Below are 14,330 nucleotides of genomic sequence, written 5' to 3'. Positions count from 1 at the left end.
GCTATTTAGTCATCATCGTATGTATACAGCTGATCATCGACGTTGGCGAAAGTTTTGTACAGAAGGTCGACCTCCACATCCTCCATTACCCTCGGTCAACGTTCGACAATATGAGATACTGAGCAGCGAGAGGATCCGATCATGGTATTCATCTCACGAAAGGGAAATGAGCCCAAGTCCTAGCAGCCGGATCTTTCGCCTCCTTATATAGATGGCGGTCTTCAAAAGTCTTTACTCGGCAACTCGACCATGTATTTGTCAATCTTCCGGCACTAGTTACTCGAGATAGCATGTCGTCGAGACCTGTTTCTTGGCCATACATGCGGAAGCTGGTCGAAAAGGCAAAAGAGGCAAATACGAGCAGCATCCAGATCGTCCCCTATTGTTCACCGGGCAATTTCGTCAAATGCGACTCCAAGAATTTGAAACCCTCTTCCTCACTCATGCCCTCAACAACCGGGAAAACATTAAGCACCGGAATATCCAGCCGCGCTATCAAGCTCGTGGTGGTTCCATGACATGGGATGGATAGAGAGATGGTGCTGCTGTCAAATAAGATCCGGACTGTCGGCGTTGCCAACAATCAAGGGCCAGCCCTATATACACTTCCGCGACTCAGAGCCGTCTTACACAAGCTCCTCCACGTCCGCTGTACCTAGTTGATTCCGCAATCTCCAGCAACTGGCCGATGTGTCTGTAAAGTGCTTCCAAACCTGACAGCTTGTATGAACGGAACCCAAGAGACGGAGCAATGGGATGCTTCTCGCGGACCCGTAAGGCAACCTTGAGGACAAACTGTGTCTGCCCAACACCTTCCAAGCCTATACAATTGCAGAAGTTCTTTGACCGTCATCTGCATCCACACAGGGAGGGACAATAGCAAGAAGCTCTTCCATGATTGACTCTCAGCCTACGAACAATTTCTGTTCCTTTCAAAAGAGACAGCAAAGTGAATACGTTCTATAGCTGACGTGGCGTCCATCGCCACCAGCTGAGACATCGTCGAAAAAGGCTATAACGAACCTTTTTAATAACCCTTTCATTCTCAGCTAGATAGTTGCGAGTGTGTACCGAGATCCTGCTGGCCTCCTCCCAGTCCGACAATGTGATGTCTCAAAGTCCTTGATCCACATTGAGCCGTAAAGATTGGCTGTCACCTCCGAATCGATCATCTAGATTGCGGGCTACTCTCTTGAAGGATGTCGCCATATTCATCAATCATTGTTATCCCGATACTGGAGAATGTTCGACGGTGATCGTGTCAATGCTCAAGATTCGCATTTCACTGCGTTCTGGAAATTGCTTTCGAGCCTCTTGAAGCTAAAACTGCGCACGGGTTGTTGTACCCCAAGCCAGCATCGACAAATTCAATGCCACCTCGACCAAGTCTGACCGATTCCATAAACCCGACTGCCGCTGACGTTGCCCGTGCAACCTCCCAAATGGTGTACGACTCGAATGCAGTCGATGAATCGTACGTCTTGAAAAGGGTGGGAGGCGCTTCGACGTTGTCCTTGGTGATTACTAGGACAACCCTACGATGATGAGCTCATGATGGCCATGGCGTATACAGTGCTCCCCTGACATACGCCTTCGTGCAAGTTCTGTCTTCCAAAGCGCGCGTTCTCATGTGGGTATAGTCTGAGCATTCAACGGGTCTTTGTTCCGGCGGCTTTTGCACTCTTCTTCCACACAATATTTCCTGATAGTCAATTTCATCGCATAAGTCACCTGGCAGAGAAGACAAACCCAGATTAGGCATTCAAGGTTGGTATTCGTATTGATTGTGGTGTAAAGGCCTGCCGGGCAGAGTCCCGGCGCTCCTTTATACACTCATCGATCGTCATGCGCAGTCTTCCAGGCATAATCGCAGTGACTGTGTCAATCAGTCAAGCAAAGGCACCACTATCGCATGGACAGACAGTCGATATCACCCTCCGGTGCTTGTGCCCCCAATCAAGTCAAAGTGCTCACATGGTCGGGGAACATGGCGAAGACCATTCTTGTCGCGAATTGTTTCCATGTCTTCTAGGATGAGGAGACTGGACGGGCCCCAAATCCCACCGCCATCTCTCCCGAGTGTGGTCCACAGAGCTCGACGACTCGGAACCGTATGCCCTACCAAAGGCCAGAATCTTCAGTGGTTCCTGTGAAGAAGCCAGCGCGTGACTGTTTGATCTGATCTACCGATGCCCAGCGCCGTATACTAAAACCGATATTGTACACGTACGGCATCGATCGTTGTCAAATGAAGATTTCAATTGATGGTGTGAACTGCCAATTTCCCTGCCTTGATGCGGCCACAGGTCGGGGATTGTCAGATGTTGAGCAAACCCCTCCCCATCGGGGGAGCCACGCTATGCGGTGCGGCAGTGTGGCCAGTGGGATGCCACATTTAGGAGTTCTAAAGTGTGATAGGTTAAGATTCCCTGCAAGATCGTGTCTCGGATCAACCAGTGCATGCCCTAGGCCCGTCGTTGCCGCCCAACTGCATTCTATGGCTAACCCTCACCCAACCCGACGAATCGAAACATGTTGTTTTGGAACGAAATTGACCAAAGGCAAAGATGCGTCGGAGCCAGAAAAATATTGTCCGACTTCCTCAGTACCTAGGTCTAGCGCTTTCCGATCGGATAAGCAATGCCGAATGAGGGCTGGCCATGGCATGCAGTTCGGGCCGCTAGGGCCTTTAGGGTATGCATGAGTTGAGCTTTGACACCACTTCTTGCAGGTAACTGGTACCTCTCACACTCCGGATCTTCAGAGATGCGGCATCACATTCGTCACGCGGCAGCACTGCGCAGCCGGCGCCGCGCGGCTCTCTGTCCCGTCGGTGAAGAGAACTTTGTTGTTGGCCTGAAATGACCCGGCCTTTGGCAGCATCGAGAACGGACCATTTGGCAGTTCATAACCATCAATCTTCAAATGGCAAATGATCGAATGTGCATAATTTTAGTAGACTGCACTGTATTTGTAGTTCAGTCAAGACAGATGCGCGATCGCTTGATCGCAAGAACCGCTGGAGATCTTGTCATCCCAGAGGATGCCATGGAGAAGATTCGTGACAAGAACGGTCTTCGCCATGTCCCCCGGCCATGCGAGCACTTCGACTTGATTGGAGGCACAAGTACCGGAGGGTTATGTCGACTGTCTGTCTATGCGATAGTAGTACCACGTTGACTGACTGAATGACACAGAGTATTGCGATTATGCTTGGAAGACTGCGCATGACGGTCAATGAGTGTATAAAAGAGCACCGGGACTTCGCCAGACATGCCTTCATCGTACCGAAATTATGCAAGTATCAACCTCAAATGCCCTGTTTGGATTGGACGGCTCGAGAATGCAATGAAACCAATCAGATAATCCTGTGTGGAAAAAGAATGCAAAAGCCGCCGGGACAAAGGACCAGTCAACTGCTCAGACATGTCCCCATGAGGACATGCTGATTTCGTGACAGAGCACGCACAAAGATGTACGCCAGAGGCTGCAGCAGAAATACCATGCAACCATGAGCTCATACATCGTAGGGTAGGGTGGTCTTAGCAATCACCAAGGACAACGTCGATGCGCCTCCCACCCTTTTCAAGACGTACGATTCATCAACTGCATTCGAGTCGTACACCATTTGGGAACTTTGCACGGGCAACGTCAGCGGCAGTCGGATTTTCCAATTCGATCAGGCTTGGTCCACATGACATTGAATCTGTCGATGCTGGTTTCGGGTACAACAATCAGAGCGAAGTCCCAATTCAAAACGGTCGAAAGCAGTTTCCAGAACGCCATGTATACGAATCTCGAGCATTGGCACGGGCTTTTGAGATGATATCACCATCGGGAATTCCTCAACACTAATTATGTGCTGAGAAATTCAGCCAGATTATCCGGAAGAATCCACAGTTTGGATGATCGATATGACAAAGATAGTCAATATTCCCGGTATATGCCGATCAATCGCTAAGAGACATCACATTGTCGATTTGTGAAGAAGACCATCAAGATCTCCGCACACACCCGCAACTACCTGGCTGAAAATGAAAGAGTATCGGGAGGTTCATCGACAACCTTTCCGACAATGTCTCAGCTGATTGAGCCAGTTCCAGTGGCTTTGTTCCCGGGTTTTGGACTGACTTGAAGAAGGGTTGGATCATTGCATGGAAGCAAGACGAGTTGGATATGATCAAGAGAGAAAGGTTTTGATGAAGCAATTTAAAGAATTTTGGTGTTAAACAAAGGGATATTTTGTCCCACCATGGGACCGCATTCACCCGGATTACCAAAGGGGACAGTTAACATACCGTACTCCGTATTTTCCTCACGTGATTCTACAAATCACACTTCAACAAATCTGTGCAAGTGTTTCGGGACAAAGACGCTGAGGAAATTCACCTGAGGACTCAAATGCTATCATCATCGTAGAATTGCAGTTCAGAAAGCATGGACAGAACCTGATACCTACCTATATGATATCTTGAACGTAGTACGGAGTTGTTGTATGTAGCACTGAACCCATTTTTACGAATTGGCTTGCCCAGAGAGGATAGATCAAATTGATTGACCAATAAGGAACATTTTTCTCTTTCAGGAGTTCATGATTTAACGAAATTGTATGAAGTGTTGTCACGACGCTCCGACCTTATCGATCTGATAAGCTGAATTTTTTTTTTTTCCAACATCAGCAACCTCAAGCACACAAATTGAACTGACAAACCCAATCATGTCCAGCGAGAAAAAACGCAAAAGCCACTCGGGCAGGGCCGAAGATGCTCGTCCCAACAAGAAGCCCGCTCTGGAGTCATTGCTAAATCTGCCGCCGCTCAAAGTGAGCACGATCGAGGATGGCAGCGAACTTGCGCCTGTCTTAGGTACTTCTTCAGGAATCAGCATTGAAGCTCGATATGAGGAAAAAGAGAAAAAGAAAAAAGAAATCCAAGCTGACCATGCACAGTTGACACACCCGGGTTGGAACTTTCGCGGAACCTCCCCCCATTGACGGCGTACTTGAAACCGCGCTCGACGGCGAAATCAACCGCATCTGGGATTGATTCGACGGAGCTGCTCTTACAGTCCTCGGCGCACCCGAAACTAGACCTCATTGGTCGCGAGGCCGATGACGACGCGGACGCGCAGGTGAAACACTACGTGGCGGTGGTTGATCCGGAGCAGAAAACCTGCGAGTTTGTTCCCGTGCGGCGGGTGACTGTCCGTGGCGGGGTGCGGAAGGCCAAGCGGCTGGAGAAAGGGTCTGATGACGGAGAAGATGAAGTGGAAGATGGGACGGCGGTATGTTTCCAAAATTCTACTTTTTTTTCTATGATATGTGGGATAGGACTGAACGAGATAGACAACCCTCCGCGAACAACGCACCGCGTTAACCAACACCTTCGGCACCAAAGTCGCGCGCAAGGCCGCACAATCCGTCGCTGAGAACGCTCGGCTGGCGACCGCTCCCACGCAGGAGGCGCAGGCCGCCGAGGCGGCGATCCTGGCGTCTCTGCCTGCCGAGTCCGTGTCCGAGTCCGCCGCGCACAAGGCCGAGAACCTGCAAGCCACGATCCAGGCGAACAAGCCTGTGCCGCGCGCCAACACCGCGGCGGCGCACCCGGCAGACGTGTACCCGCTGGCGGAGCTGGTGCCGGGCGGGCTTTCGGTGCTGCGGCAGGTCCCCATCCCCCAGGACTGGCAGGACGCGTCGCGGAGGGGGAAATCCTTGACCAACAGTTCCTCCCGCTTCGTGGCGCGCCGCGTCGACAAGGTCGTCCGCAGCGGCGACACCACGCAGATGCAGCTCCTGCGCTTCATCCAGCTGCTGCTCGACCTCACGCGGGCGCTGCGCCGCGGCAACCCTACAGATGCACGGGGTACCCGCCGTCTTCCCCCACGCGACGATCTCCGCCGCATCCTTTCCTCCTCCTCCTCCAACAACAACACACCCATCCCCGACGCCATCCTCGACGCCGTCCGCCGCCGATTCTGCTCCGCCGGAAACGGCGCTGCACTCTCCCTGGTCGATCAAACCCTCCTCCACACCACCATCTGTGCACTATCCCTGCACATCCCTCCGTCCATGCACGAAGCTGCCACTGCCTCGGATTCATCCGGAGGAAACGCAGCGAACGAACTCGCCACCGACCCGTCCGATCTCCGCGATGACCTCCGCCTGGATAATACAAAGATCCTGCAGTACTTCCGCGAGTTGGGCTGCCGTGTGGATAAGCCGCGGGAGACAGAGTATGCCAAGTTTGGGATCAAGGGCGGGAAGGTCGAGGCGGCGGCGAGTCGGGTGGTGAGGTTGAGGGTGCCGGTGGAGTTTCCGAAGGTGAGGAAGAGGTAGTTCTTTTCTTTACATTCTATTGTACGGGGTTTTTCAGGAATACTAGCTATATAGAGTCAAAGAAAAACTTTGTCGATATTGAGTTATTTAGGCCAAGTCCTTAAATATAATCCTAATTACATGTCCTGGTTTACGGCCTGCAGCTCCCGCTGCGCGGCCTCCTCAACGGACTCGCCCTCACGCAGACCCAACTGCGCATCCGTCCAGATGGGCTCCGGCTCCGGCGCACCGTCGACACCCACGCCAACGAACCCGCCACGGGCGCGCCAGTCGGACGTACGCGGCAGACCGAGCTGCGTCCAGACGGCATCGACCGCTTCGACGAGCTGATCGCGCAGCTCGCGCGTGTGGCCTGGGGTCGGGGTGATGCGCAGGCGCTCCTCGCCGCGTGGTACCGTCGGGTAGTTGATGGCCTGGACGTAGATGCCGTGCTCGGCGAGGAGCAGGTCCGAGGCCTGCTTGGCGCGCTCCGCGTCGCCGACGAGCAGCGGCACGATGTGCGAGGGGTTCGGGATAACGGGGACGTCGCGCGCGGCAAATGACTGCTTGACGGCGCGGGTGTGCAGCTGCTGCAGGATCCGATCGCGCTGCGTAGCGGCCTGGTACTGAATTGCTGCGTTCGCGCCCGCCATCGTCGCCGGCGGCAAGGATGTCGTGAAGATGAAGCCGGGCGCGAGCGACCGGATCATGTCCACCAGCCGAGCGGAGCCGGCGATGTAGCCGCCAACGCAGCCATAGGCTTTGCCCAGCGTGCCCGTGATGATGTCCACCCGCTCCATGACCGTCTTTCTGTTCGGATCTTTGGGGCGATTGCCCGCATACACCTCGTAGTCCAAGTGTTCCGCCACGCCGCCCCCGTGAGGGCCGTACATGCCCACCGCGTGCACCTCGTCCAAAAACGTAATCGCTCCGTACTTGTCCGCCAGGTCGCAGATCTTCTCGATCGGCGCAACGGAGCCGCACATGCTGTACACCGACTCAAACGCAATGATCTTGGGCATGTGCGCTGGCTGCGCTGCCAGCTTCGCCTCCAGGTCTTCTAGATCATTGTGCCGAAACACCAGCTTCTTCGCGCCCGAGTGCCGAATGCCCTGGATCATGGAGGCGTGGTTCAAGCTATCTGATAGAATGACGCATTCAGGCAGCTTGCTGCCCAGCGTCGCCAGCGTTGCGTCGTTGGCCACGTAGCACGAGCTAAACACCAGCGCTGCCTCCTTGCCGTGCAGCTGCGCCAGCGTCGACTCCAGCTGCACCGCATGCTGGTTGTGGCCGGAGATGTTGCGGGTGCCGCCCGCTCCGGCGCCGTACTTGTCCAGCGTGCGATGCATCGTCTCCAGCACCTGCCGGTTACGGCCCATGCCCAGGTAGTCGTTGGAGCACCACACCGTCACTTTCTCCTCTGGCGACGCCATGTGCGCGCGGGGGAATTCCTGTGCCAGCCGATTGATGTTGTTGAAGTAGCGGTACGACTTATCGCGGTGCTTCTTATCCAGCTCGCTCTGATAGAACGCTTCATAGTCGAACTTGCTCGCCGGCGGGGGCGCCTGCGGCCGCGGGCCCGCAAACGGCACGCTGCCGGGAGTAGCGATCGGCCGAGGATGAGGCGCGGGTGTCTTCAGCGGGGTCGGCTCGGGGCCTGCCTCCTCCTTCTTGTACGTGGTCGCCGAGTCCACGCGCGCCGCATTGCCGGAGGTTGTGTGCAGGGGGCAGCGAGGGGTAGTCTTCCACTCCTTGCCCGTGGTGGACAGACGCTTGGCCGCCCCGACCTTGGCAGCGGCGGCGGTCGTGAAGCGCTTCGCGGCGAGGTGGCGGGCGCTCTGCACGGCCAGCGCCTTGCTCATGACGGGGCAGCGGCGAGCAATGATCTGGAGGTTGGAAATGGTGCCTCCGCCGGGGCTGCCGCTGGGCCGGGTCGAGGTCGCCAGCGAGCGCAGCGTTGCGGGCGACGTGTGCTTGAGGAACGGGCACATGGCCCGGGACTGATTGAGCAAGGCTTCCATGTCGCAGGTGGCAATCGAGACAACGGTCACTTGAGCAGCTCTGTGTAAGAGGGGGCAAAGTCAGTGGAAGGAATTGAGTTTTATATTCCGGTAAAAAATAAAAAGCAAAGGGAAAAAAAGCCACTTGGACGGAGCAGGTTTAGAGTGAGGAGAAATCAAAACCGTGAGGAGAAAAATAGGTACTTTCAGTACTCCGGACTCACCAGGAAATTCCCGTTTCAGACAATCCACGCGGGGATTCCGATTCCGACCAGAGGAGTTCCTCTTCGTCTCCGCGGGCCAATATCCAATGCCTGCTTTTTGTACGGAGTACTCCGTATTCTCTGGATATTCTCGGGGTGATGATTGTAGTATGACTGACGGATGATTTTATTCCCCTGAAAATCCTGGCATCCAATCCGAGCCGAGGCCATCCGGGATGACTCAGCACAGCCAATCGGCATCTTGCATATGTCAGCAGCGCGCTGATTAGTCCGCAATGCCGTTCCAGATCCCGGACCGTCTTGCTGTTGCGGGTTATCCGATCCTAATGAATTATGTAATGAAACCTCTTGAAATGCACACCCCCATTTCCTCTCATGGAAGTCCATCGCACACTCAACACTCCTCCGAATACCTAGATAGAAGAATCCGTCAAGCAGATCCATCGATACCCATCAAATAGTCCGTCTGTATTCAGCTCTAGTATCGATACATCACGAACAAACAATCTCAATATCAAACAAACAGGCCCGTCCTAATCCTGATCTCAAATCACAATGCATAATGTTGCAATCCATGCTAATGATACACGCGGTTCTGTTCCTCCCAGACGATCCATCGACAATCGTAACAAATTAAAGAGCACATCATGTTCCAGGCACCATCTATTCTTCATTGTCAAGCTGTCCATCGACCAGCCGCAGCCGCTCCTTGGTCGTTTTGGCGCGCTTCGACGGCCGCTTGGGCCCGTTGCCGCGACGCTTCTTCGGCCCAAAATTGATGTCCGGGAAGGCGTCGCCTGACACCGGGGTGGCCGTGCCGGAGGGCTTCGCGCTGAGGTCGTCAAAGTGTCCTTCTCCTAGACACAAAAGTTAGCATCGTGGGCTCGGTGTAGAGAAGCATCAGTAGAACCAACCTTCATGATACATATCATCCAGTGAAATCTCCTTCTTCTTCTTATTAGATTGCTTCTTGTTCTTGTTCGACAGATGCTCGCCACGCTCCATCGCCTCCCGCTCCTTCTGCTCGAGGATCTCGGCCTGCTCGTCGTCGGCGAGCCACATGGCGATATCCTTGGTGCGATTCTGCGGGCGGGTGTTGAAGTCCACGCCTTGAGCACCACCCGTGATGACCACGCGCTGCACCTCCTCCTTCTGGAGGGCCCGCTTCCGGATCCGCTCCTCGATCGTCCCGCGCGTGATCAGCCGGTACACCGTCACCTGCCGGGTCTGTCCCAGTCGGTGAGCCCGGTCCATGGCCTGCGAGTCGATCGTCGGGTTCCAGTCCGAGTCGTAGAAGATGACCGTGTCGGCCGCGGTCAGGTTGATACCCAAACCACCGGCGCGCGTGGACAGCAAGAACACAAAGATATCCGGCCGGTTCTGGAAGTCGGCCACCGTGTCGCGGCGGTCCTCCAGCTTGGTGCTGCCGTCCAGACGACAGTACTTGTAGTTGCGGTAGGTCAGGTACTCCTCCATCAGATCGATCATGCGCGTCATCTGGAAGTACAGCAGCACGCGGTGCCCGCCGTTCTTGAGCTCGCGCAGCAGCTCGTCCAGCTTAGCCAGCTTGCCCGAGTCGGTCACGAACCGCCGCATGGACGGCACCTCGACATAGTTGTACCGGTTCTTGCGCGAGAGAGGCTCGGGGAGCATGGGCGGGTGCGAGAACGGCGCCGGGTCCAGCTTCCGGTCCCTGATTTGATCCTCCATCGCTCGCGTCGGGACCCCAAAGAGCGCATGGCGAAGCGGCACGTTGAAGAAGGTATCTTGCGTCTCCCGCTGAGCCTCCTGACCCAAAGCGGAGATGGTGATGGGCGGGACGGCCGCGGCCGGTCGCGCCGCGGGCTCGATGACCGCGAAACCTTGCCGGTCAAAGACGTTCCGCGACACGTTCATCAACTCCCGCATGACGCCCTCCGTAGCGACCTCGTGTACAGCCCGTTGATCGTTCCGATCAACAATGTTGAACAGGCAGTGAGGCAGCAACGACCGGTGATCATCACCATCTTCCTCATCGTAGACCACATTGAATCGAGAGAGTCGGTTCTCCACCCCACGTCGTCGAGCGGCACGCTCAAAGACTCCCTCGTGCGACGCCTTGAAGGCCTCACCCGGCGACGTATCGACGAAGCGCAAAAACGAAAACGCCCGATCCTCCTCCTCGCTCCTCCGGATGTTCTCCGGCGTCCAGATGTTCATCAGCTGGTACAAGTACCGATTGCGGACGCCAGCCGCGGGGTTGTTGGGGCCCGCAACGTCGATGCGGCCGTCCTCACGGCAGAGCATGCGGGGCAGGGCGTACTCGATCAGGTTGCGCGTCGAGTAGCGCAGATCGATATCCTGTCCCTCGCGGACGAACGACGCCGTCTCGGCAAAGTGAACCGTCGCCAGAGGGGACTTGGTCTCGGAGCGCTCGAACAGGTCTGGGTGATTGCAGACCTTGCGGAACTGCATGACCAGGTTCATGAGGGTCGTGCTGTCCGTCTCGTCGCCGACGGCCGCCTTTTCGATGAGGTCCATGATGCTGACGCGGTTCCGCAGGCTGGTGTAGTAGGCCCGCTGGCGATAGGTCAGATCGCAGAAGACATCGATCTCGACCTTGTCGCCGAGCTCCTGCTGCACGTGCTTCTTGATCCGGCGCAACATGAACGGCTTCAGGATCATGTGCAGCCGCTTGAGCTGATCCTCGTTCAACTTGGTGTTGCTCTGCGCGTGCGACTCGATGTCCTTGGAGAACCACTCGCTGAACTCGTCGTGCGAGTCAAACAGCGTCGGCATGATAAAGTGCAGCAGCGCCCACAGCTCCTGCATGTTGTTCTGGATGGGCGTACCGGTCAGCAGCAGCCGGTTGCGGCAGTGGAAGTTGAGCAAGTTCTTCCACCGCGAGCTCTGCGACGACTTGATGGCTTGCGCTTCGTCCAGGATCATGTACTGCCACTTGACCTTTTGGAAGTACTGCGCATCCAGCACGACCAGCTGGTAGGACGTCACCAGCACGTGGAACTCCGAGTCCTTGGTGTAAGTGATGTGCTTGCGGTCCCAGAACTTGCGCAGAATCTTGCGATCTTTGGCGGAGCCCCAGTACGGCAGCACCTTGATATCGGGCACGAACTTAGAAATCTCCTGCTGCCAGTTGTGCAGCGTCGATGCCGGGGCGATGACGAGGAACGGGCCCCAAATGTTGTGCACCTCGGCCAGGTACGCCATGACCGAGATGGACTGCACCGTCTTCCCGAGACCCATCTCGTCGGCCAGGATGCCGTTGATGCCCTGTTCATACAGGTTGACCAACCAGTTGAGGCCCTTGAGCTGGTACTCCTTCAACTGTGCGCGCAGCATCTTGGGCTGCGAGATCTGGAACTCGCCCATACTGCTGGGGTTCTGGAAATTCATCTCGCCCTCGTCAAAGGTGGCCATCTGGCTGGCATCGGTGTTGAACGACCGCGCGCGGGCCTGGGCCTCCTTGACCGCGTGCTGCGCGTTGGCCATGGCGGCGCGGCGTAGTTCCGTCTCATCCTCAGCATCGAAGTCCAGTTCTTTGAAGTCTTTGACCTTGGCGTTGGGATCCGCGACGCTGTCCGGCAGGTCGATGGTGTGAGCGTCGGACGCGCCTTCGCGCACGGTCTCGCCCGTGGTCTCGACGGAGGGATCGGAGGTGTTTTGGGCCTCGTGGGTTTTGATCTTGCGGCCAATAAAGTGCGAGTACAGTTCGGTCTGGGAAATGAGGAAGTTGAGCTTGCGGCGCTGGCGGTTGGCTTCGCGGTCCGCCTCCGCCTTCTTGGCCATCTCCAGCTCCTGCTTCTCGGCCAGACGGCGCATGTCGCGCTCCTCGCGCTCGTTGCGTTTCCAAAAGGACATCATCTCCCGCATGGTGCGCTTGGCGCGCGCCTGAGTGTCCTTCATGCTCTTGTTGGTGCGCTCCTGCCACTTGCGAGACTGCTTGCTGGCCAGCTGGGCGGTTTTGCGCAGATTCTCTTGACGCGTGCTGAGGGAGGTGGCCTTGATGCGGCAAATGCGGGGGATGTCCTTGCGCGCAATGTCCCGCCAGATCTGCTCGTAGATCTGATTGTAGCCCTTGGTGTCCAGAGATGAGAGCGGCGCCGCCGCTGGGGACGACTCGCGGGAGAGCGGACCCTCGTCCCGGTCGCCGGCCGCGAGCAACGAGTCCCGCTCGAGAGCCGCGTACGCCGCCTCGGCCGCATCTTTCTCGGCCTGTTTCTTCTCCTTGGACTTCTTCGGCCGGGACGATCCACCAGAACGGGCCGGACGTTTCTTGCCTGAAGCAGGCGAGCCTCCTTTGCCGATGTGGAACGAGCCGGTGGTGCCGCCCTCCATGTTGGGGGCCAGGGGCGAGACTTCGCTGATCTCATCGACGGCATTACCACGCTCCAGAGCTCTCTCGACGCCGCGGATCTTCTTCTGAGCTCGCTCGGCCTCACGCAGGAACTTCTCCCGCTCCGCCACGTCGACGGCACTGTTGGCCTTGCGCTCCGCTTCGAGTTTCTTCTGGGTCTCCAAGCGCACGGTGTTCTCGCGGCGACGCTTGCGCTGCATGTCCTTCTTCCGCTCCTTCTCATCTTGAATCTCTTTCTGCTGCACTTCGGCGACGACCTCCTCTTCGTAGTCGCCGCAGAAACGACGCGCGCCGGCTGCGGCTCCTTTTTCGAGCTGCTTGGCCAGTTCTTGCAAGAACAAATGGCGATGGCGCTGTCATATTGGTTAGTGGCCGTATCATAAAACAAAACAAATACAAGAGTTTGGGCCGTACCTTGCGTCTCTTTGCTTCCTGCCGTAGGATCTCGCGCGCTCGCTTCTTGCCCTTGATGATGTACCGTTCATACTCTTCTTCGAAGCCGGGCTCATCGAGATCACTCTTGGGTCCCATATCGATCTCAGCACAGGCGCGGTTGATCGCTTCGTAGTCCTGCGCCGTGAGAGGGCGCCGGGGCTTGGGCATGCGCTGCTCGACATTGGGATGATGCACCTCGGACGACCCGTTCCAGAGCGAACCACTACTCGAGCTGTCCAATGGACGATGCTGGCTCTCAGCCCGGCTGCTCCTCCCGTTCTCCCACCGGGGCAGCGACGGTGTTTCTTGCTGCCGGTGCTGCGGCGTGGGCGCCAGCGACGGTGGCGGCATCGGGCTCGACCGTCGCGGAGCGGGCTCATCCGTAGGCTCCGAGAGGATACTTGCAAACGACATGGGGTCTGCGGTCCTTGCCGGCTTCTAACAAAGACAAGAAAAGTCAGCGGGTCTGTTACATAAGGGTGTGCCCACCGGGGAACGAGCCTACCTGTTCTTTGGGCGACGGCGGCCTCATGGCTGGCACGTGGGACGAATAGCCATGGGTGTTGGCAAACGCCGGCTCGTGCTCGCGCTTGGGTGATTGAGCGTGGGCGCGCGACGACGACGCGTATGGGCTGGAATGGATGCGTGGCAGGGGGAAGTTGGGGGCGGTTGACGCGGGATGCACGGGCTGGTACGGCGCGGCAGCATCGGACGGCGGTACGGAGCCGTTCAAGGGGGGCAGCGTGGTGGGCATGGGTGATGGAGAGTGGCCGTAGTGCGGGCTGTGGGCAAAGGAGGACGGTGGCCCGTAGGACTGCGGCGCATCCGAGGGGGGCGGCTGCTTGTAGGGCTGCTGCTGCTGGTCATTGGCGTAATAGCCACGGTTCTTGGAGGACGGGGAATAGGCATTGTAGGACTGCTGCTGGCTCGGGGAGCGCGCCCCGTAAGGAGGAGCTCCCGACATGGCTGGCAAGGCTGGCGTGGAGGAGCGCTCCCGCTGCGCT

The 14,330-nt window shown here is 56.8% G+C and overlaps 4 protein-coding genes across 4 annotated transcripts; 2 read left to right on the top strand and 2 right to left on the bottom strand.

Annotated features, from left to right (window-relative positions):
- Positions 1-2,248: 2,248 nt before the first annotated feature.
- Positions 2,249-2,704, top strand: VTN31DRAFT_7306 (uncharacterized protein; the record flags this gene model as incomplete). The annotated part of the gene is made up of 1 exon (XM_069408013.1): positions 2,249-2,704. One exon carries the CDS (start codon positions 2,249-2,251, stop codon positions 2,702-2,704), a length of 456 nt encoding a protein of 151 aa, XP_069257804.1.
- Positions 2,705-4,717: 2,013 nt separating this feature from the next.
- VTN31DRAFT_7305 (uncharacterized protein) lies at positions 4,718-6,334 on the top strand (the record flags this gene model as incomplete). The annotated part of the gene is made up of 3 exons (XM_069408012.1): positions 4,718-4,865; positions 4,949-5,283; positions 5,345-6,334. The coding sequence occupies 3 exons, from the start codon at positions 4,718-4,720 to the stop codon at positions 6,332-6,334; spliced, it is 1,473 nt and encodes a 490-aa protein (XP_069257803.1).
- A 116-nt stretch (positions 6,335-6,450) lies between these two features.
- On the bottom strand, positions 6,451-8,334 carry VTN31DRAFT_7304 (uncharacterized protein; the record flags this gene model as incomplete). Its single annotated transcript, XM_069408011.1, has 1 exon — positions 6,451-8,334. The coding sequence occupies one exon, from the start codon at positions 8,332-8,334 to the stop codon at positions 6,451-6,453; it is 1,884 nt and encodes a 627-aa protein (XP_069257802.1).
- An 866-nt stretch (positions 8,335-9,200) lies between these two features.
- VTN31DRAFT_7303 (uncharacterized protein) lies at positions 9,201-14,290 on the bottom strand (the record flags this gene model as incomplete). Its single annotated transcript, XM_069408010.1, has 4 exons — positions 9,201-9,394; positions 9,452-13,244; positions 13,306-13,764; positions 13,832-14,290. 4 exons carry the CDS (start codon positions 14,288-14,290, stop codon positions 9,201-9,203), a joined length of 4,905 nt encoding a protein of 1,634 aa, XP_069257801.1.
- Positions 14,291-14,330: the final 40 nt, after the last annotated feature.

Source organism: Thermomyces dupontii (assembly GCF_041956625.1).
Source record: "Thermomyces dupontii strain NRRL 2155 unplaced genomic scaffold VTN31scaffold_9, whole genome shotgun sequence".
Taxonomy (NCBI): Eukaryota; Fungi; Ascomycota; class Eurotiomycetes; order Eurotiales; family Trichocomaceae; genus Thermomyces; species Thermomyces dupontii.
Note: the sequence above shows the minus strand (reverse complement) of the source record. Positions and strands in the feature narration are given on the sequence as shown.